We start from the raw sequence: 23,701 nt of genomic DNA, 5'->3' as shown, positions 1-23,701 counted from the left end.
GCAAAAGCACCTCCATGTGGAAGTCTCACAGGACATGCTGGACTCCACACAAAGTGATCCCAGCTTTATGGACACTATTATCACCGGCGATGAGTCCTGGGTGTACGGGTACGACCCGGAAACGAAATTCCAGTCGTCACAGTGGAAGCATTCCACGTCGCCACGACCGAAGAAGGTGCGCCAAGTGCGCAGCAACGTGAAGGTAATGCTGACTGTTTTTTTTTTTACTCCTGCGGTGTGGTACACCACGAGTACGCATCACAGGGTCAAACAGTAATGAAGGAGTATTACAGGGATGTCCTCTGTCGCCCCTGTGAAGCTGTACGGCGCAAGAGACCGGAGTTGTTGGCCACAGGAAATTGGCACCTCCACCACGACAATGCTCCAGCTCATTCCTCCAACTTGATTCGGACTTATTTGTCTAAAACCCAAACTCCTGTGGTTCCACAGGCTCCATACTCTCCTGACATGGCCCCTTGCGACTTCTGGCTGTTCCCAAAAATTAAAAGACCATTAAAAGGAACGCGTTTTGAGACGAGGGAGGACATCATGGCTGCAACAACGGCGGAGCTGCGCGCCATCCCGAAAGAGGCATTTTTGGAATGCTTCCAACAGTGGCGACACTGCTGGGAGAAGTGTGTGGAATCCCAAGGAGTGTACTTCGAGGGTGATTAGGTTTCCAACCCTCCAGGTAAGCCAGTTTTTTTTCCCCGGCCAAAGGTCGGATACTTTTCTAATAGACCTCGTAGTTCACAGATGGACAACTATGCCATGAGGGGCCACAAGCCAGCAGGTTTTTATCCCAACAAATCGCCTCATCAGGTAATCTCACTTTCATTGCCCATTCCTGCTCTAAATGTTTATTTTGACTTTAAATTTAAAACTGTCTTCAGGTATTGACGCTGACCTCAGTGAAATGATTGACTTGTTCCCTGCCGTGTTCCCCTTTCGATGACATGAGCATGAGTTTGTTCTGCAGCTCCACAAGGTCTTCAAGCTTGTAGCTCTTCTCCTCTTTGCCCTTTTTAACTTTGACCATCACCATGTTTTCGAGGCATCTCTGCAAAAAGTGCACATCAGAAAGAAAAACAGTCAATATAAGGCACTGATGTATATGCTGCTTTCTTTTAAGAGGTCACTTGAAGACCCAACACACTGAGTCAGAGGTGACCCTCCATTGGGTACCTCAAACAACTCTGGTAAATATCAGGGTCATCACACAACCTATAAGTGACACTAAGTACCCATAGCCAAATTTACTTGATGGAATGTAGATTTTATCATTCCACAATGATATAAAGTATGTACGAGGTCTCTTAGATAATAAACCGACCCTTTTATTTTTTTTTTTAACTATATGGATTTGAATGACATGCGATTACACCAATCATGCTTGAACCCTCGTGCGCATGCGTGAGTTTTTTTCACGCGTGTCGGTGACGTCATTTCCCTGTGGGCAGGCCTTGAGTGAGATGTGGTCCCACCCTCTCGGCTGAATTTCCTTTGTTTCACACGCTGCTCGAGACGGCGCACGTTGCTTTATCAAAATTTTTTCTGGACCTGTGAGGAATATCCGAGTGGACACTATTCGAGAAATTAAGCTGGTTTTCTGTGAAAAGTTTAACGGCTGATGAGAGATTATGGGGTGTTTCTGTCGGTGTAAGGACTTCCCACGGAGCGGGACGTCCTGCAGCGCTTCCAGGCGCTGTCGTCGGCCTGTTTCGAGCTGAAAACATCCTAATTTAAGGCTTAATTCACCCAGGACATCGTGAGAGAACAGAGAAGATTCAGAAGAGGCCGGCATGAGGAATTTATGCGGACATTCCACTGTTTAAGGACATTTTTTTAATGAAACACGTACGCGCAAATTCGCCGAGTCGTTTCCGTGACGACTCGGCAAATCTGTGTGCGCCGCGACAGGAAAAACACCTCCGTGTTGAAAACCATTTGTAGAATTCAGGCGGCTTTTAATGGCTTTCAACAAGTGAGTAACTGAGAAATTGTTTAACAGCTTGGGCATGTTCCGACTTGCCCATTAAGATTTCCAACGGAGGTGTTTTTCCTGCCGCGACCCCCCGCGGTCGGGTCCAGCCCAACATGCGACTCTGCCCGCACGTTCTTTCATTACAAAATGACCGTTAACAATGGAATGTCCGAATAAACTCCTCATGCCGACTTCTTCTGAAAGTTCTCTGTTCTCTGACGACTTACTGCGTCAACAGAGCCTGAAATGTGGAAGTTTTCAACTTGAAACGGTGAGACGCTGCTGCCTCGAAGCGCAGATCGCCGTCAGGCACCGTGGACCGTCCTTAAAGCGACACTACCAGACCAAAATCTCTCATCAGCCGTTAAAATTTTTACCGAAAACCAGCTGAATTTATTGAATGCTGTCCACTCAGTTGTGCCTTACAGTTTTGAAAAAATTTTTATCAAACAAAGCAACAGTCTCTGAGCCATTCCTAAACAATGAAAAAAATCGACGAGCGGGTGGACGACTCCTCACTCAAAGACTGCCCACAGGCGAATGACGTAACCGACAGGTGTGAAAAAACTCTCGCATGCCCACGAGGGTTCAAGCATGTCTGATGTAATCACACGTGATTCAAATCCATATGGTTTTTGAAAAAAATAATAAGGTCGGATACTTTTCTAATAGACCTCGTATGTATATGGCAACCATTCTGAAGGTTTGAGTTTTTAAAAGACACATGTGCCAAAAGGCATTATGGGAAATTCAAATGTCTCTTTCGATCACCCCCCCCCCCCGTCAAAATACATAGAACACTGCCATCTACTGGATGGTAGTGTCAATAGTGACCTATGTTGGTCGTGAATTACACTTCACAAACAGAATTTTCAGTTTTGCAAATGCCTTTTTTTAATAAATAAAAAAGACATATTTACAAATACACATTTATTTGTAAAAACCAACACATACGTTACAGTAACTTGTGTGTTGATTTTTACAAATAAATAAACCAACCAACCAGTGGAGACTCGTTTTTCCCATAATGCCTTTCGCCACGTGTCTATTAAAAGCTCAAACCTTCAGAATTTAGTGCACTGCTTTAAAAGATATGTCATATGCGTGATATTTTCTCTCTGTAAAAATGACAGAGGTACCGTTAATATCGATAAACTGGCCAGAATTAGTTGTTTATGAGTATAATCATGAGTGAAAAGTGTTGCGTTTCATGTCTCCTCCCCACTGTCTGTCTTTTTGCATGTTGAAAGTAAATGACCTTTTGTTTTTGGGGCAACAGCAGCCAGCCCGCTCCACTCTCTTCTGCTGGGGGAGGACTGAGCTCACAGCTGTCTGACTAAGTAAGACAGAAGCCCTGGCTCGTTGTTCATTTTTGGGTTTGTGATCGCTTTTGATTTTACTCAGAAGCCTCGGCAGTGCTTAAACTCAAAACTGGTTTACCAATAGCCGACAGTACTAAAAGTTAGCAGTTAGCTGTAACTTCCACTAAATTTTTTTTTGCGGTTTATTGGTTTAGCGTTTAACTTTTCAGTTAGCACATTAGTGGTTATCGAAGCTAACTTTTTGGTTACCTGTGCCCACCACTGGTGAAATCTAGCTCTGGACACTCAGGCGGATACAAAAATAGTTCTAATATTCCGGTTGTAGGCTCTCACTCAGTGGGGGATGAAAAAAAAGTGGGAACCATTGCTGTAGATATCTGGTATCTGTTTCACTGATACTGAAAGAGCATCCGCTTACCATCTCTGTGTTTTCTTTGGTCCATCCTACATAGTAAACTCCATGGGCATTAATAGACGATGCCAAGGAGAGAGAGGACTGTTCCACAGAGCCGTGGGTCTCCTTCAGACCTTTCAACCAGCTCAGCAAACGAGTAGAATCACTCTGCAAAGCAAAACCAGCCAAACTGCATCACTTCACCACAACAGTAGCTGTTCATGTTCTACAGGTATCCAGACAAAAAGCCAAAAGTTACCAATTTGTCAGGAAGCTTTTCGTCTCGAATTTGGGCATCCCACACCTGTTGGGCACAGCTCATAAACTCCTCAAATCCATCTTTAGGGGACAGGGAGTAGATCAGAGGGGCATAGCCCATCACGGCATCGTGGAAACAGGCCACTTGGTCAATCTCTGTGTCATTCTCTCCAGCAGAAATTGAAGCTAGGTCAACATAAACCTTCACGTCACTCATACCTGTGGATAAGACGGGAACCTTTCACAAACAATTCAAGCATCTTCTGCAAAACTTAAAAAAAGTAATATTCGGGTCAGATTTAGCTGCTTTCAAGTCATTCATCAAGAATTGAAAACACGAGATAAACCGAGGGCATGCTATAACACCACGCCTGGAAACACCTCGAGATGCTCAGGAAAACATCTTACTTAAGCTACGTATATGACTCAGATTTGGATGGATGACAGATATTGTTGGTATTTACAAGCTTACTTTTAAGGTTCTCTTTGACCCAGCTAACCAGAGCCTGGCTTTTGAGGAACTCTTCCAGACAGGCTGTGTGCTGCTTGGAGACTGTAGACAGCTGGTCCTTAGCACGTAACAAGTCTTCATTAAGAGACCCAAGAACCCTCTCCTTAAAGGTATCTTCTTCCTGTGACATGAGTGTCAAAACAGCTCAAAAGCAACATTCATTTACAGAAGCTAAACATTTTATATATATTTATTTATATTTGCATTTCATTAAATAGTTATTCACGTAATGTGTAAAATGTCTGGAAATTGTGGAAAATGTCAATCAGCAGTGCCAATAATCAAAGGGTTCTCTTCTTCTGGAGTACAGATCACCTGCAATACCTTTAAAGTCACCATCAAATTGCTTGTTGAATTTGAAGAACTCAATATTTTCAATTTGCACCAAGTTCAAAAGTATAAACGAGTCTTAGAAGATCACAAGACCAAAAGAAGTGCAGCTGCCTTTCACCCAATGATGACTGGTACCAGAGGAACAGAAGCTGAACTGGGACAGAGGTATCAAAAAAAAAAAAAAAAAAAGCAGATACAAGTTCATGACGGAGCATTTTTTTCGTACTTTCATGATCATCAATGCAACAAAACTGACATTTTTTAACTAACGTCTAATCAAACTCACTAAATAGAATATAACAATAAAATATGTGTTACCATTTGAGTGAGGGTTTCGATTTCAGCGAAGTCCCCGGAAAGTTTCATGTTCTCAGCTATTTTCAGGATCACGCTGGCTGCAGCAGCCGCCTCATAGAGATGGAGATAATCCTGGATCTGAACAAGTCTCTGGTCCATCCAACTTGCCTCAAGGTTTAACTTCTCCTGTGAGCAAAACATCTCTGACATCAGACTCAGCTCCTTCCTCAGCATTGTCCAATCTCCCAGGTCACCCAACTCCATCAAAACCCGATCCAGCTGCCTGAACGTGATGCTTGCATTTGCAATACCAACACCGGTCTGAACGAAATATGTCAACAGCGGCTTCCAGATGTTGTCACAGATCTGTGTCAGGGTTACTAGAACGGGGACCACCCTGTGTTGGCCCAGTGTTGCCACAGCAGCAGCCCGTCTGACCCATGAGGACAGAACCAGGTGGCTTTGATAGAGCTTGTGCATTTCGCTGGCCATTTTTAAGACATTCATACTGTTGTTATACCAGATTTGAGGTGAGCCCGTCTTCCTCACTGTTCCCTGACTGTCGAGGGGCTGAACAAGAACCAGTTTGTTCAAGCTCACAGTCTGCAGGTCTTTGTTGTGCTGCTCCTCCAGAAGTGACATCTCAGGAACTGGTTACAGAAAATCACAAACGGGTTAGTCAAGAAAGCAGGAACAAATTGCAATACAGAAAGAAAATCCCGTATTTACCTTAAAGGCAAAATCTGGGATTTTATAAATGGTTATTTTTCTGCAGAGCCTGCGGGTGTGATCATAAAAAAAGAGTCTCAACTTGGAAAAAAAAAGAACTAAATTCTGATACGTAGCCTCACTGCAAAAATGAAGGCAGATACTGTGATGGCCATGCATGTCTGTTTGTGACAGTATCTCCACAACATACAGAGCAGTTTCAATCAAATTTGATGGAAAAATTCAGTGGACCATCCTCTCTTTGACACAGGCCATATCAAGGTCATAGATGAAAGGTCAAGGTCAAACCAGAGGTCATTATCTACTATCTGTGACAGTATCTCCATAACACAAAAAGCAGTTTCAAACATATTTGGTGGATAAATTCAGTGGACCATCCTCTCATAACACAGGCCATATCAAGGTCATAGGTCAAAGGTCAAGGTTAAACCAGAGGTCATTATCTACTATCTGTGACAGTATCTCCATAACACAAAGAGCAGTTTCAAATATATTTGGTGGATAAATTCAGTGGACCATCTTCTCATAACACAGGCCATATCAAGGTCATAGGTCAAAGGTCAAAGTTAAACCAGAGGTCATTATCTATTATCTGTGACAGTATCTCCATAACACAAAGAGCAGTTTCAAACAAATTTGGTGGATAACCTCAGTGGACCATCCTCTCATAACACAGGCCATATCAAAGTCATAGGTCAAAGGTCAAACCAGAGTTCATTATTTACCATCTGTGACAGTATCTCCATAACACAAAGAGCAATTTCAAATAAATTTGGTGGATAAATTCAGTGGACCGTCTTCTCATAACACAGGCCATATCAAGGTTATATGTCAAAGGTCAAGGTCAAACCAGAGGTCATTATCTACTCTCTGTGGCAATATCTTCAAAACACAAAGAGCAGTTTCAATCAAATTTGGCGGATAAATTCAGTGGACCATCCTCTCATAACACAAGCCATATCAAGGTCATAGGTCAAAACAGATGTCATTATCTATCTGTGGCAATATCTTCAAAACACAAAGAGCAATTTTAATCAAACTTGGTGGATAAACTCTGTGGATTTTTTTTTAGCTCAGAAATGATTTATTATTGATTTTAGTACCATCTATGTATTTAGGACATAATGCCACTGGCCCTCTCGCTTGCATGTTAAACATGCAAATGACAATAAAAGAATCTTGACCATTCTCTCACAATACAGGTCATGTCAAGGTCATACGTGAAAGATCAAGGTCAAATCAGAGATCATAGTCTACTGTTTGTAGCGATATTTTCAAAACACAAAGAGCAATTTCAATCAAACTTGATGGATAAACTATGAGGACAATCCTCTCACAGTATAGGCCAGCTCAAGGTCATATGTCAAAGGTTAGAATAAAATAATCAGAGGTTATTACTATTCATGGCAGTATCTTCATAATGCAAGCAACACTGAAACTTGGTGGATAAACTCAGTGGCCCATCCTCTCACAGCGCAGGTCATATGTCAAAGGTCAAGGCCAAATCAGAGACCATCGTCGAAAATAAGTTCATGACCATTTCTCAGGAAGTAGATGAGATGTTGAAATGTGGTTTTCTGCAAAGATGTCTGCTGTCCTGGGGTTAGCAAATGTATCAGACCACTAACATCACCAACGTCACATGATGACGACAGGTGAAGCTGAAATATTAGTTGGAAGCAAAGAGGCACTGCAATCGTCTAGATGCAATGTTAGTAGAATGTTTAAAAAACAAAAAATTTCCAAAAGTCACCAAAATATGGTCAGAGGTGCCAAAACCTTTGCATACAGCTGTATAAAGTATTTTCACTCTAACACACAGCTATCAGTGGTTACACAAAAGCTCTTCGAATCCCAACCATTGAAGTTACAACTTTGTCAACGTATATGGACAAACCCGCACAAATAAACGTGAAATACTTTGGCTTAAACATAGTTAGTTTACAAGTAGTTTCTTATTCGCTACCTGTGATGCTTTCTGCAACCTTTGCAATCATCTTTATCAGCGTATCCATCTGCTGTTTCTGGTACATGAACGAGTTCAGATCCTCTTCTCTCTGAGCCAGAATAAACTGTGCATCAGCAGGAATCCCTTCATGTGGAGCCTTTTTCTTGTCTGCAGATGACAATTACTCAACATTAATAATCCTCCTTCACTGTGAGGAAGGTCGAAAAGGGCCAACAGCCATGTTTATGTTAATATATGAAGCTTCATACACTGCTGGTAAAGTCTCTTAAATTGTTCTTTGTGTTTCAGGCAGGTCTGTAGTTGTCCCAGCAGCACATGTCCTTGAAGCAGCGACTCCACCAGTGATCCCAGTGACGATGTACTGTTGTTGATTACCTGCGCTGCCGTGGCATCCACACGGATTGATTTCCAATCTGCAGTTCCAAAGCAAAGACAGTGTGAGCCTGGAAAGGAAGGGGACACTCCACGATCTGTCCTCCTCTGAACTACTCTCTGATTTGTGTCCATTAAGACAATATTTTTTTACTTTATTCAACCTATAAACATAACATCCAACTAATATTTTTAAGATAAGTAGATTAAAAAAAAACCTTATTCGCGGATTGTCTTGAAACCCTTTTCTTATACAGCAGGGTTGAAATCAGGATTACAGTAAAGTAAACTAGAGTGCATACATATACCAACACTTGAAGTAGTACTCTAATGGGTGCCTATTCTCTTGCATAATTTTGAAAATCTGGTTCAACCATTCTATTTGGATCTGCTTCAAAATTAATCTTTGTATATCACTGTAAATGTCAATGATTTTTTTTCCCCACTTCTTTAATAACACAAGATACAATATTTTTTTCAACATTTACATGAATTTCTTGAGAGAGAAATCCTGGCTTGTTATCACCTGTTCTTAGAGGTTAGCACTTTACATATGTTAGATAATATCTGTGCTTTGTTTTATGTTAGCTATTAAGTATTTGTGTTATTTGTTTGGAAGTTCTGAGAAATATGTTAAGTTTTACTCTCATCTGTCCAAGTTTCAGACACAGGGAGAGCTCCCCTGTTGGTGAGAGCCAGTAACATTAGAAATGTGAGACTAAACCAAATCCATGTTAAAACCCACAAGGTATAAAAAGTGTTGTATGACTCATTTTAGGGGCCTTTCACAAGATGGACAGTGTGTGTGAGGGTCCCAGGCCTGGTTTCTAACGTGACCTTGAATAAACTCAAAATGAGGAATATAATGGTTTGGTTTTTGGTAAGGGGCAGAATCTTACATAAAAAGAACCAGGTAGAAATAACACATATGACTCAAAAAGATCTGTTCATTACCTCTTGAGAAATTCATAAAAAAGTTGAAAAATGTATTCGATATGTGAAAGCTGTTTTTTTTTTAAAGGTTTAAATCATAAATTTTCTTTGGTATCACTATAACCTTATTAATTAACATTTAAATAAGGGATTCATAATATGACATTGCCAATACACTAAAAATTTGCGCGGTCTGGAAACAGTTTAGAATTTCAAACCCTGAAGGGAAGAAATTCAAGTGATTAGATGCCATGACCTACAATTGGTTGCGATGTCAAAGTTCACATTGGGGCTTCCCCCAATCTGCGCAAGGGATGCTAGCAAGGGCACGGCGACAGCCAGTTGAAGGAAAAAAAGGCAGCTTGATGTCAGCTGCCTGCTTGCTCAAAAAATTAAACCAAGATGGTGGAAAACACTCTGAAACAGCTTATTTCCATATAAATCTGTTTCTCATCCATTTTCCTGAGAAATAAACACTTCTAAATCTAAAGACGCTGTATTTGTAAGTAGATAACACATCTGAAGTGATTTACAAGAGATGTTATAGATGTTGGCGTGCACGCCCCAGGAACCCCCATCAAGCAAGTGGCTCAGGTCACAGGTAATCTCAAAACCTTAGACGTGCACACACGCGCTTCCTCCTGTAGTTCATCTGCACGACAGCATCAGAAGGAAAAGAAAACATTCGCTATGAATTTCCACCCAGAATAATATGTTTTCATCATTAAAATGAGCTGTAATTTTGCAACATCCTACAAAAATAAACCTACATTATAATGCTTGGATTTCGGTGGAAACTAAATTTTGTAATTTTTGCGAAATTTGAAAGGCAGTACAGCTTTAAAGAACGTTGTGGGGAAAAATAATTCCTGGTTCCAACTCCTTAATTGGATCTACTCTAAAAGTTAATGGTTTCCTCCTTGGTGGATACCCCTCCCTCTCACCAAGTTTCATGGTAGCTCCATGGTGGAAGTAATAAATAAATACCTTGAGACAGCAGGTAGTTAACGGCAGACTGTGGATCAAGCAGCTGGACGACAGGATTGTCTCTGAAGCGTGTTGCTGACTCGAGCACAAAAGCAGATGTGATGACTTCAGGGAGATCCGGCACTTTCGATGTCAGACTGCGCATTATATCTCCTTCATGTCCTTTCTAAAAACAACAACACACTGTGTCACTTAAAGGCCTCCTTGGTGGATGAGCATTAGGACCTGAGTTCAAAGCCAGAGAGGAGTACAAACACTTGTAAAAAGTTCTTGACGCTGATTCTGTCACTTTCACTAAATCAATCCCAACGTCGCCTCAGCTTCATAAGCCCCATTTTTCTGTGTGGTCAGAGAACTGAACCTATGACCTCTTGGTCTCAAAGATGATTCTTTAAGCTTTCTGACACCCCTAAATGAAAGTATGGCTTCCTCTGGCATCACTACCTTGTACTGTACCTGGCAAATGTTCCTTATAGCAGACTGACACTGCTCATGAAACAGGTCTGTAGTGTGTCGTGGCTTCTCCTTATGGCTACCGCCGATAAATACTGGCAGCAGATCATTATTTTATCCACGTCGCTTGCCTGGTAAAGATAAACCAACCAGATTATCACACATAAAACAGATCTTTCAGTTTTTCCACTGGTCGTGGGAGGAGGCAAGAATCTGATCAATGGATCAATAAACTGTCATCTACCTTGGAAATCCTCTTGTTCAGGTCTTTTTTCAGTCTCACTCTCCACTGCGATGAAACTTCTCCGTCACAGAATTCCAACGTCCACAGTGCATCCCACATCTGATAATTACAGAAACATTACTATCTTTATATTTATTTTTTTATCAAGTGGCCTCTTCTTGATCAGCTGAATACACCGAAAGGATGAATCGATGTCAGATGGACCAAGACTGAGAATTTAGCCTGTTTCAAAAATCTACCTTGTGGCGTAAGGAATGACTAGATGTTAGAGAGAAATTCTAGGTGCTTGTTTGTAAAACTGGCTAAAGATTTTAAATGAATTAAAGCAGAACAAGAATAATACTAAATAATACTATGGTACAGATAAATTAACAGTGATGTCAATAACAATGATCAGGCACTGAAGACCAAACACCAAAATTCAAAATTAAAGCCAAGCAGCACTCATTACAGCCCAACAATGAAGAGCCACCAATGTACTAATGATGGAAAGTCTGTCTCCCATCACTGATTTCTGATACCTGATCCAAAAAAACAAATACTCAAACAGGGCCTGAAATCTGGTCTAATCGGTGGTTAAAGTAGGGCTGTAGAAAACTGCGAGCAATCAGGAATGTTTACACACGTTTAAAATTTGTGGTACTGGGATAAATCATGACCCATAAAGGTGAATAATTGGATTCAATTGGTGCAGATTGGGGGTAATGTTGTGCAAATGTAGGTGGAAGTGAACTATTACATACAAAGCCTCTGCAATATGAAACTCATATTGCAACAGAAGATATTTTTTGAAATTTTAACAGAAAAACTGAGCTTTTTGTAAAACTGTGGGGGAAAACACGATAAGAGGAAATAGTGTTTTATGCACACACGGACGCATGTGCAAAAATATTGTATAATGGGAATTATACATAATCGAGTAATGCGATAAATTGGTAATGCGATACCGTCTTTATTTAGTGGTTCTGATTCCCCAGCCTGGTTGCAAAGTACTGCATTCCTCCCTGCTCTAACTGCACACAATGAGCCAAATTGTGTGTTCAACCAGCTGTTGACTGCCTGAGCACTGTCTCTGCTTATTCTCTGATTTGGTAGCATGAAGTGGAAGAGAGTCCACAACTCTCACTGAACGTGACAACCGGTTTGTCACAGGTTACTTTCTCAGCTAAGGCTGGTTCTCTACAAGAGTCTAGACAGAAGTCAGACTACCAGAGCAGGAATTTTAGCTGAGGAAGCTTCTGCGATTTGAAGCGAAACGTCCTCGTGTCAAGCAACCCAGTCCAGTCGAAGATTCAAGCTTCTCTACTATGGAAACCACCTGGACAACTGAGAACCTTCACAGAAATAAAGATGAAGTATTTTGTCTTAGGACACGGACAGGTACACAGTAAATTTTGCAGAGTAAAATATACTCTGCCAGGATAACATTTGGTCCCAGTCCAAATAGAGTTAAATACACTCTATCACAGTGCTAAATCAATTCTATCACAGAGTAAAATCAACACTATCATGCTGTGAATGACTCTTATTGGAGCTGAAAAATGTGACTTGACAAGACGACGGTAGAGCTGATTTCACTCTATAATAGAGTATATTTAACTCTATTTGGACTGGGACCAAACGTTATCCTGGCAGAGTATATTTTACTCTGCAAAATGTACTGTGCAGCCTGAAGCACACACGTGCAATCAAACCTCAGTCTACATGTTGGTAGTCTGAGTCCTATGTTACAGAAGCACCTGATCTGGAACATCATTTGGGGAAAGATGTAAAATTTGGAGATCTGGCTTACAAACCTTTCCTGAATGACCAAGTAGGAAATCCAACATCTGGTAGCATTTTCTTTGATTTTTTTTCCTATTCGGAGATTAGAAATTCCAAATTCTCAAGAGTTTCCAACTGCCACCAAATGCAGGTGAAAACACACACACACACACACCGTAGAATATAAGTTCTGTCTCTGAATGAAGACACTAAGCTGAGATAAACTACAAACCTCAATTTCCTTTGGGTAGCTGAGGGTGCTGGATGGCGTCAAAAGGGGTTTTTCCAGTATTTCATCTCTCCACTGACTGATTTGCTGCTGCATGTCACGTAGAGTTTCATGGAACTTTTGCTTAAACGCATCCAACTCCTCCTGCTGAGTCTAAAATCAGTGCAAATACCAAAACCCAGTGACTTCTAGTTCCAACTCCAGAATGAGGCATGAAAACTAGTCTAGGAACAAATACCTGTTTTTTCAGAGAACCTTCCACGATCTCTGCCATCTTCACCACGAGCTGGAAGGACAGAACCGCGGCCTGGTAACACTGGACGAGGCGCACAAGTCTGCAGGTGTTCTTTGCCAAACTCTCGCTGGTCAGGAACATCTGCTTGACATTTGTGGAATCAATCAGTCTGGAAAAAATGCAACAGGACACAAGCTTGAAAATGAATTTCAAATAAATATTAGCTTCTCGTTAGTTGTTTTTTCACATCCTGTCTCCAGAAGTCTCCGATTATTTTTCTCCCATTAAACAAGATTACGATGACAAAGACTCAAACTAACCTCGCAAGTTATAAGAAGAAACACATCTCGTTTTCAACAAAATAATGAAAATAATACATACATGCACCTCTCTGTTAGAGCTTTGAGTCATTTTTAACCCTCTGGGGTCCGAGGGCATTTTTTGGACAGTTCACTCGCCTGGCATAAATGTTTTATTATTGCTGTTAACAGCTCTCCCTGCATCCCACAATCAAGTTTTATGTTTCTTTTTTTTCAGGACAACCTGTGCTTTCAGAATATATATGTTTTTGTTGTGTTTTATAGGTGTAGTAGAGAAGCTTGAATCTTCGACTGGACTGGGTTGCTTGACGTGAGGACATTTCGCTTCAAATCACAGAAGCTTCCTCAGCTAAAAATTCTTTCTCTGGTAGTCTGACTTCTGTCTTGACTCTTGTAGAGAAGAATAAACAAGAAGCCAACAAAAGCTGGAGTTTTTTAACCTAACCAGACCCCACCTACCGAAAGGCTGACTGCTATAGGCTAGTGACTAAACAATAGCTCTAATTAGCACCTATTGTGCTTTTATAAGTGTAATAAAGGTTTACAATCAAAAATAAGCAAGGAAAAAATAAAGCGAAAAATAATTTTCCACATACATTTATTCAAAACACACAGCAAACTATAATAAACAACTGTTTTGACACTTTATAAAGGTAATTTGAGGTCTTGTGTGAAAGGCTGTACAACAAAAAGGTTCAAACAATAAACACAAATGCACATTTTGAACGATATATACAAAATGGTCTATGCATTTTGTTATTTTGATATGGTAAACAGTGCTTTATGCAGAGAAAGCAACAGAGTTATCCAGTAACATTCACATGCAAACTAGTGGAGTAATCCTGATAGTTACACACTCTTTGTTTGAGCACGTGAGATTGTCATCAGAGGCTCTCCGTCTGCTCCTGCTTTCACTGATCGCTTTGCGTAATGGCGCAGGGTGCACTGAGTATGTACTAATAGTATGTACTCATTGGAGCACCCAGGGGGCTATTCAAACGGGCCAACTACTCAACAAAAATATAAATGCACCACTTTTGGTTTTGCTCCCATTTTGTATGAGATGAACTCAAAGATCTAAAACTTTTTCCACATACACAATATCACCATTTCCCTCAAATACTGTTCACAAACCAGTCTAAATCTGTGATAGTGAGCACTTCTCCTTTGCTGAGATAATCCATCCCACCTCACAGGTGTGCCATATCAAGATGCTGATTAGACACCATGATTAGTGCACAGGTGTGCCTTAGACTGTCCACAATAAAAGGCCACTCTGAAAGGTGCAGTTTTGTTTTATTGGGGGGGGGGATACCAGTCAGTATCTGGTGTGACCACCATTTGCCTCATGCAGTGCAATACATCTCCTTCGCATAGAGTTGATCAGGTTGTCAATTGTGGCCTGTGGAATGTTGGTCCACTCCTCTTCAATGGCTGTGCGAAAGTTGCTGGATATTGGCAGGAAACTGGTACACGCGTCGTATACGCCGGTCCAGAGTATCCCAAACATGCTCAATGGGTGACATGTGCGATGAGTATGCCGGCCATGCAAGAACTGGGACATTTTCAGCTTCCAAGAATTGTGTACAGATCCTTGCAACATGGGGCCGTGCATTATCCTGCTGCAACATGAGGTGATGTTCTTGGATGTATGGCAACAACAATGGGCCTCAGGATCTCGTCACGGTATCTCTGTGCATTCAAATGCCATCAATAAAATACACCTGTGTTCTTCGTCCATAACAGACGCCTGCCCATACCATAACCCCACTGCCACCATGGGCCACTCGATCCACAACATTGACATCAGAAAACCGCTCAACACACACGACGCCACACACGCTGTCTGCCATGTGCCCTGAACAGTGTGAACCGGGATTCATCCGTGAAGAGAACACCTCTCCAACGTGCCAAACGCCAGCGAATGTGAGCATTTGCCCACTCAAGTCTGTTACAACGACGAACTGGAGTCAGGTCGAGACCCCGATGAGGACGACGAGCATGCAGATGAGCTTCCCTGAGACGGTTTTCTGACAGTTTGTGCAGAAATTCTTTGGTTATGCAAACCGATTGTTTTAGCAGCTGTCCGAGTGGCTGGTCTCAGACGATCTTGGAGGTGAACATGCTGGATGGTGAGGTCCTGGGCTGGTGTGGTTACACGTGGTCTGCGGTTGTGAGGCTGGTTGGATGTACTGCCAAATTCTCTGAAACGCCTTTGGAGACGGCTTATGGTAGAGAAATGAACATTCAATACACGAGCAACAGCTCTGGTTGACATTCCTGCTGTCAGCATGCCAATTGCACACTCCCTCAAATCTTGCGACACTCTGTGGCATTGTGCCTGTGTGATAAAACTGCACCTTTCAGAATGGCCTTTTATTGTGGGCAGTCTAAGGCACACCTGGCACTAATCATGGTCTCTAATCAGCATCTTGATATGGCACACTTGTGAGGTGGGATGGATTATCTCAGCAAAGGAGAAGTGCTCACTATCACAGATTTAGACTGGTTTGTGAACAATATTTGAGGGAAATGGTGATATTGTGTATGTGGAAAAAGTTTAGATCTTGAGTTCATCTCATACAAAATGGGAGCAAAACCAAAAGTGTTGCATTTATATTTTTGTTGAGTGTAGTAACATGTAACATATCACTCCTAAAAACGATCTTTGGCTTTTCACGTGAGGTAAATCTGCCCTACGATTGGATTTTGGAAAACCATGTCACGATGAACCACTTTCGATTGGACACTCACATTGCACACGTCACACAGCTTCTATGAGGAGTACAAAGATGGCCGATGGCTGGCTCGAAAGTCCCGCGGAGTTAACTTTTCAGCAAAAAAAAAAGTAAGTTTCTATCTCATATCAGTAAGTTTCTATCTCATATCAAAGTTATTTATAATTTAGTAGAGGTTGGTCTTAGCCACTGTACACAACAGCGTCGGCCCCAGAGTGTTTAAACAGTTTCAGAAAGCAATAGGCCACTAGGGGTCACTCACGGGTGACCGGCGGTCTGCAGACCACTGTTCGAGAAAGGCTGAGTTTGAGTTAAGGTTGGGGCTGGAGTTCGTTTGAAGGTTCAGCCAAGTCTTTCTGCTCTACAGTGGAGGTGGAGTTCCACATTTCTTAATTTAGCGGAAATAAAACTGACGACTGCGTCAATTTGGACGTTACACAAAAAACACACATGCTAGACTTCACAAAATTCAACTTTCAAGTAAAATATCTGTGTGGATTACTTGTGCAAGTGCCATATCTGAATGAGTCCACATGAATGGAATTGAAATTTGCTCTGTTGCTCTGTTCCTTAATTAATTACACGCCTTCACTTTTTTTGGATGGGTGGGTGGGAAGGGGGTCACAGCTGATGTGAATACGGTACCTTTCCTTCTCCTTTTCCACCTTCAGGCAGCGTATGGCCAAATGCGTTTTGAGCATTCTGGCATGCAGAAAGGATTAAAAAACAAAACCACAGTCAGTGTATTTTATTAAAAAAAGCTTTCAATAAAACGTCTATGTGGGGGTTTTGTTCACCTTCACATCGTCCTGTGCTCCGTTTTTATTTATCCTTTGTACACATTTCTCAGCCTGTATAAAAGACTCTGGATAAGGTGTTCTGCAGGAATCGAAGTCAATTCTGAGAATTTAGGAAGATCCTCAAATGCCACCAGAGATGACCAGCTGACCAGAACCTGAGGCATCTCTGGAGATGTAGATGAGTGGCGTCTCAATTAAACTCAGCACAATCCTACGGAAAACGGGAACGTCATTCTCACGCACGTTACCACGTCAGGAAAAGAGAGTTCACGTGGCTTTGAGACAGACTCACTTCCTTTTGTCAGGGTGGACTCGTATGTTCTCTCTGAACTTGATAAACTGCGACGCCCTCGAGTCCGGACCAGTTCTGTTCCTCAACTGCTGGACCCACTCTTGAGCATCAGCAACCTGTCTGTTCTGAGTCTGAGGCGCAGAGGAACGAGCAGGACGAGCTCCGACACCCTCTCTTGGTCGCAAAGGTTCATCAGACCCATCACGGCACTGAACAGAAGAAACACACAAACCATGAACAGGAAAAAATGAGATTCTGCTGAAGATACAAATCAGCAACCAAAAAAAAAAAGAAAATACCGGAGCGTCACTAATGAAAAGCTCACCGGTTTCTCCAAACTCTGTTCCCACATTATGCATCTGAAGAAAATTCTGACACACCAACAGTAAAAATTCTTCACCATAAGTTGTGAACTGTTGTGAACGTTTTTGCTGTTGGTTGAGCTTCTCCTCCAAAATCTTTGTGACAATGTTGAAATTTTCTTAAGTGGTGTCTTATTTTGGTGATTTTCTTTCTTTTTTTTTAAGGGAACCACACAATCCAGGAACATGCCCTGTTTGTGGTGAATTTCTGACTTTTCTTTTCCCCAAAAGGCCGTATTTTCGATAAAAATTTGTCATTTTCAAAAACTCAGCAAAGATTCGATGAAGCAAACAAAACCATCAGAAGGAAAATCCATCAAGAACTGAAGAAGTAGAAGAATTTTTTAGGGGGTCGGGGGGTGATTATTATAATTCCAATCTCCATGTGCCTTTAGGCAAATTCAAAACTAACACTTCCGCAACCTCATCAAGACCTGGCAACCTGACAAAATCAAGACGAATTATCACCATATCATTACGAAATGTCACACATGTTACAATGCCGGTCCAACGTGCCTCCAAGTAGATAATGCTGGTGACTCCAGCCACCAGCAGTTTAAAGTCAACTCAATGGGGAAGTTGTTACAATGTGGATAAGGTTTAAGCCTGGCTCAGGTACAGATTTCTGAGCTAATGTATGATTTGGTGCTCTATAAATAAACTGAACTGAATGGAGGAAATATGTGTTTTCTGGTTTTCAGTCTTTTGATGAACTCACTGTTGTGGATGCGCGATAGCGTCGTTCAAGCTGTCGTTCAGGCTATTTGTGTCTGCTGCGGTCTCTGAAGACACCAGACGACAAAGCTCGCCCAACCTCTGAGTCCAAGGTTGATGATGCAATTCCTGGACACCAGAAAAACAGACAGACCCAGAAGAAGAGGACTGGTCTTCCTCTGGCTGCCTGGAATTTCCCCTTTGACTCTTGTCTCAGTATGTGCAACAAATTCTCTGAAATCAAGCTCAGAAACCTGCGAAACCAAACAAACAAGCAAACAAACAAACAATATTTCTCACAATTCAAAATGTTCAAAACATTTCACGCTAGTGTAATGTACCCTGTAATTATAATCTTGTCTATTTCAGGTCAAACAATTGTCGAGGACCCTTTGAAATTTGGTCTGTTTTAATTTATGAGAAAACAGAAACTCATTCAATGCATTTTTAAGTTGAAAACAAAGGGCATTTTTTTAAAACATATTGTGAATTTCTCAATTGATATGCACAACTACCCTCTCTAGCTGCCAGCTTATCGCGGTGGGGGAGGTTTGTGTACCTGGATGATCCTAGGAGCTATGTTGTCGGGGGCTTTGTGCTCCCTGTAGGGTCTCCCAAGGCAAACAGGTCCTAGGTGAACGGGTCAGACTAAGGGCAGTTCAGAACCTCCATGACCAGTAAAAAGATCAGGACCGTGAACGTCGCCCGGTATGGCGGAGCCGGGGTCCCCACCCTGAGCCGGCCTGGGGTTGGGGCTCGCGCGCGAGCGCCTGGTGGTTGGGCCTTAGCCCATGGGGTCCCGGCCGGGGCTCAGCCCGAAAGAGTGACATGGTCCCGCCTTCCTGTGGGTTCACCAACAGACAGAGGGGGCCATGGGGGGTCGGGTGCAGAGAGGATTGGGTGGCGGTCGAGGGTGGGTGGCCTGGCGGCCCCGGTCCATGCTCACAGCCCCTGGCTGTTGGACGTGGATGTCCACGTCGCTGGGGGGGAAGGAGCCTGAGCTTGTGCGGGAGGTTGAGAGATACCGACTAGAGATAGTCGAGCTCACCTCCACGCACAGCTTGGGCTCTGGTACACAACTCCTGGAGAGGGGCTGGGACACTTCATTTTTCTGGCGTCGCCCACGGGAAGAGGCGGAGAGCTGGGGTCGCATTGCTTATTGCTCCCCAGCTCAGTCGCCAAGTGTTGGAGTTCACTCCGGTGAACGAGAGGGTCGCGTCCCTACACCTTCGGATCGGGGACAGGTCTCCTCACCGTCGTCTCGGCTTACGGGCCGAGCAGCAGTGCAGAGTACCAGACCTTCCTGGAGTCCCTGGGAGGGGTACTAGATAGCGCTCCGACTGGGGACTCCATTGTTCTCCTGGGGGATTTCAACAGCCCCATGGTGGGCGGCGACAGTGAGACCTGGAGGGGGGGTGATCGGGAAGCACGGCCTCCCTGATCTGAACGCGAGTGTGTTCAGTTGTTGGACTTCTGTGCTAGTCACATTTTGTCCATCACGAACACCAGGTTCGAGCACCAGGGTGTCCATAAGTGCACGTGGCACCAAGACACCCTGAGCCGGAGGTCGATGATCGACTTTGTAGTCCCTATCATCTGACCCTTCGGCCATGTGTCTCGGACACTCGAGTGAAGAGAGGGGCAGAGCTGTCGACTGATCACCACCTGGTGGTGAGTTGGATCCGCTGGGAGGGTAGGAAAACCGGTAAGAACCTGGCAGGCCCAAACGTATCGTGAGGGTCTGCTGGGAACGACTGGTGGAACCCTCTGTCAGCGAGGTCTTCAACGCCCACCTCCGGGAGAGCTTCTTCCCAGATCCCGGGGGAGGTTGGAGACATAGAGTCCGAGTGGACCATGTTCTCCACCTCCATTGTCGATGCGGGCTGCTCGTAGCTGTGGTTGCAAGGTCTCTGGTGCCTGTCGCGGCGGCAATCCCCGAACCCGGTTGGTGGACACCGGAAGTAAGGGATGCCATCAAGCTGAAGAAGGAGTCCTACTTATCTTTGTTGGTAGGTGGGACCCTAGAGGCAGCTGAGTAGGTACCTGGCAGGCCAAGCGTGCCGCAGCCCGTGCGGTCGCAGAGGCAAAAACTCGGGTCTGGGAGGAGTTTCGGGGAGGCTATGGAGGAGGACTATCGTCGGCCTCGAAGAGATTCTGGCAAACCGTCCGACGCCTCAGGAGGCGGAAGCAGCTCTCCACCAGCACTGTTTACGGTGTGGGTGGGGAGCTGTTGACCCTGACTGGGGATGTTGTCGGGCGGTGGAAGGAGTACTTCGAGGATCTCCTTAATCCCATCGTCACATCTTCCGAAGAGGAGTAGAGACTGGGGACTCGGAGGCGACTCATCCATTACCATGCCGAAGTCACCGAGGTGTTTAGAAAGTTCCTCGGTGGCAAGGCTCCTGGGATGGATGAAATCCGTCCTGAGTACCTTAAGTCTCTGGATGTTGGGGGCTGTCTTGGCTGACATGCCTCTGCAACATTGCGTGGCGATCGGGGACAGTGCCTCTGATTGGCAGACCGGGGTGGTGGTCCCTCTCTTTAGAAGGGGGACCGTAGGGTGTGTTCCAACTATAGGGGGATCACACTCCCTCAGCCTCCCCGGTAAGGTCTATTCCAGAGTACTAGAGAGGAGAATTCGACCGATGGTTGAACCTCGGATTCAGGAGGAGCAGTGTGGTTTTCGTCCTGGTCGCGGCACACTGGACCAGCGCCATCGGGTGCTCGAGGGTTCAGGGAGTTTGCCCAACCAGTCAACATGTGTTTTGTGGATCTGGAGAAGGCATTCGACCGTGTCCCTCGGCGCCCCTGTGGGGAGTGCTCTGGGAGTACGGGGTCCGGGGTCCTTTGCTAAGGGCTATCCGGTCCCTGTACGACCGCAGCAGGAGCTTGGTTCGCATTGCCGGTAGTAAGTCAAACCTGTTTCCAGTGCACGTTGGCCTCCGCCAGGGCTGCCCTTTGTCACCGGTTCTGTTCATTATTTTTATGGACAGAATTTCTAGGTGCAGCCAGGGTGTATAGGGGGTCTGGTTTGGGAACCACAGAATCTCGTCTCTGCTGTTTGCGGGACGATGTGGTTCTGTTGGCTTCGTCAAATCAGGACCTTCAGCGTGCACTGGGGCGGTTTGCAGCCGAGTGTGAAGCGTTCGGGATGAAAATCAGCACCTCCAAATCCGAGGCAATGGTTCTCGACCGGAAAAAAGGTGCTTTTGCCCTCTTCAGGTCGGTGGAGTGTCCTTGCCTCAAGTGGAGGAGTTTAAGTATCTCGGGGTCTTGTTCACGAGTGAGTGGACGGATGGAGCGTGAGATCGATAGACGATCAGTGCAGCATCTGCAGTGATGCGGTCGCTGTATCGGACCGTCGTGGTGAAGAGAGAGCTGAGTAGGGGGGCAAAGCTCTCGATTTATCGATCGATCTACGTTCCGATCCTCACCTATGGTCATGAGATTTGGCTCATGACCGAAAGAACGAGATCGCGAGTACAAGCGGCCGAGATGAGTTTCCTCCGCAGGGTGGCTGGGCGCTCCCTTAGAGATAGGGTGAGGAGCTCGGTCACTCGGGAGGAGTTTGGAGTCGAGCCGCTGCTCCTCCACGTCGAAAGGAGTCAGTTGAGGTGGCTTGGGCATCTTTCCGGTTGCCCCCTGGACGCCTCACTGGAGAGGTGTTCCGGGCACGTCCCACTGGGAGGAGGCCCCGGGGAAGACCCAGGACACGCTGGAGGGATTACATCTCTCGGCTGGCTTGGGAATGCCTTGGGGTTCCCCCGGAGGAGCTGGAGGAGGTGTGTGTGTGGATCGGGAGGTCTGGGCGGCTTTGCTTGAGCTGCTGCCCCCGCAACCCGACTCCGGATAAAGCGGAAGAAAATGGATGGATGGTTGGATGGATGGATAATGCACAAATCTTGATGAAAATAATGTGTATGCAGAGCACTAACATCTAATCACAGGTGAGATTTGGTGCAGATTTGGGGTAATTTGGGTATTAGATATGTATCTGGGATCCACACCAAATCTCATCTGTTCTTTGATATTAGCACTCTACATATACATAATCCCCCCTAAAGGGTTCTATGCATTATCTTTTGAAAAATTCATGGAAATGTTGAAAACTGCTCCATCTCGCAATGCTAAAGCAAGTGAAAAGTATAGATAGTACTTTATATATTTCTGGTTCCGCCCCCTTAATCAAATCTTCTCCAAACATTAATGGCTTCTTCCTTGGTCTACACTCCACTCTTCCACCAAGTTTCATGAAAATTGGTTGAGCAGGTTTTGCATATCCTGCTAACAGTCAGACACACAGCACTGAAAACATTAACTCCTTTGTGGAGGTAAATATCTCATCCATTTCAGGATCATATTGGCTGTTATGGATGAAGACCTCATCTGCAGATACATTATTTCATGAAGTCTGCGTTAAGATACATATAGTAGCAATACCTGAATATACCTTCTTATCCATTGCCGGTACAGACTTGTTTCTGCACTAACCTTGACAATGGGGGGTTGTGATCCATCTGGGAAATTGACCCTTGATGTGCAGAACCAAGGCTAGCCATGACGTTCATCAGTTTCTCACACAACCTTGCAGTGTTCTCTTTGTTGTGTGGAGACCATTTCTGGAAGATTCTGTTGAGCAGCGTGCTGGCTGAGGCTTGCCAAGCTTCACAAATCTCCACTCCCTTTGTTTTCCTCCAGCCAATGGCAGAAATCCTCATTTGAAACCAGTTGATGGAACCGGTGTCGGCACGACCAATGAAGCCTTCATAAAGATGCAAGTCTAGACCAAAACAAAAGGGATAAAGATGAGATAATGTAACACTTATGTACCTACAAGGGTATGAAGACTTAAATGTTGCTGCACATTCACCTTTAACATTTGTTTCCACAGGAAATCCAAATCGTTCTCCTGGCAGCCGTCTCAAAAATATCTCTGTGTCGTTGTTTTATGCCGTACTGTAGGGCAACTGCACTCCTCTGCTCAGCTGCTGTTCCGCAACTGAAAATGTTGCTTCAACCAAATAACCACCCTGTTGTAGACCACTAAATATAAAACAAATGTGTTACACTAATCACTTTGCTGAGGCTGAAAAAGAGATGTCAGAAATGTTTTTGCTTCAGTTTGTTACCTCCTGGGTGGATAAAGGCCTACAGAGGACAAGCCGTTCCCATTATTAACAAGAAGCACTTGTAAATAATGGGAACGATGATGTGCTAAGAAGTACAAAGACACGTTGTGTAATTTATTATACAGGAAATGTGATGTTCGCAGGAAACCTTTCAAGCCAAGTGCCGCTTCAAGCTGAATAATGAAACTGAATTTTAACTTAAAGCTGTACAGCCTCTGCGTTTTTTTTAAAGATTTAAGTCATAAAAATGATTTTCCTATGGCACCACTAAAAATTTAACAGCATTTAAATAAGGGATTCATAGTATGATATGGCCAATATGATCAAAATTT

The 23,701-nt window shown here is 43.9% G+C and overlaps 1 protein-coding gene across 1 annotated transcript in view; it reads right to left on the bottom strand.

The window, feature by feature from the left end:
- rnf213b (ring finger protein 213b) overlaps positions 1-23,701 on the bottom strand; it is an 86,575-nt gene that overhangs the window by 35,714 nt on the left and 27,160 nt on the right. Inside the window, 12 exon segments of the mRNA XM_034194411.1 lie at positions 908-1,060; positions 3,725-3,868; positions 3,960-4,177; positions 4,431-4,590; positions 5,121-5,749; positions 7,795-7,944; positions 8,046-8,210; positions 10,090-10,255; positions 10,546-10,583; positions 10,586-10,673; positions 10,787-10,885; positions 12,783-12,896. Coding sequence (XP_034050302.1) covers positions 908-1,060; positions 3,725-3,868; positions 3,960-4,177; positions 4,431-4,590; positions 5,121-5,749; positions 7,795-7,944; positions 8,046-8,210; positions 10,090-10,255; positions 10,546-10,583; positions 10,586-10,673; positions 10,787-10,885; positions 12,783-12,896 — 2,124 coding nt within the window.

The sequence above is a fragment of the Thalassophryne amazonica genome, chromosome 18 (assembly GCF_902500255.1).
Source record: "Thalassophryne amazonica chromosome 18, fThaAma1.1, whole genome shotgun sequence".
NCBI lineage: Eukaryota > Metazoa > Chordata > Actinopteri > Batrachoidiformes > Batrachoididae > Thalassophryne > Thalassophryne amazonica.
This window is presented reverse-complemented; position numbering and strand designations above follow the sequence as displayed.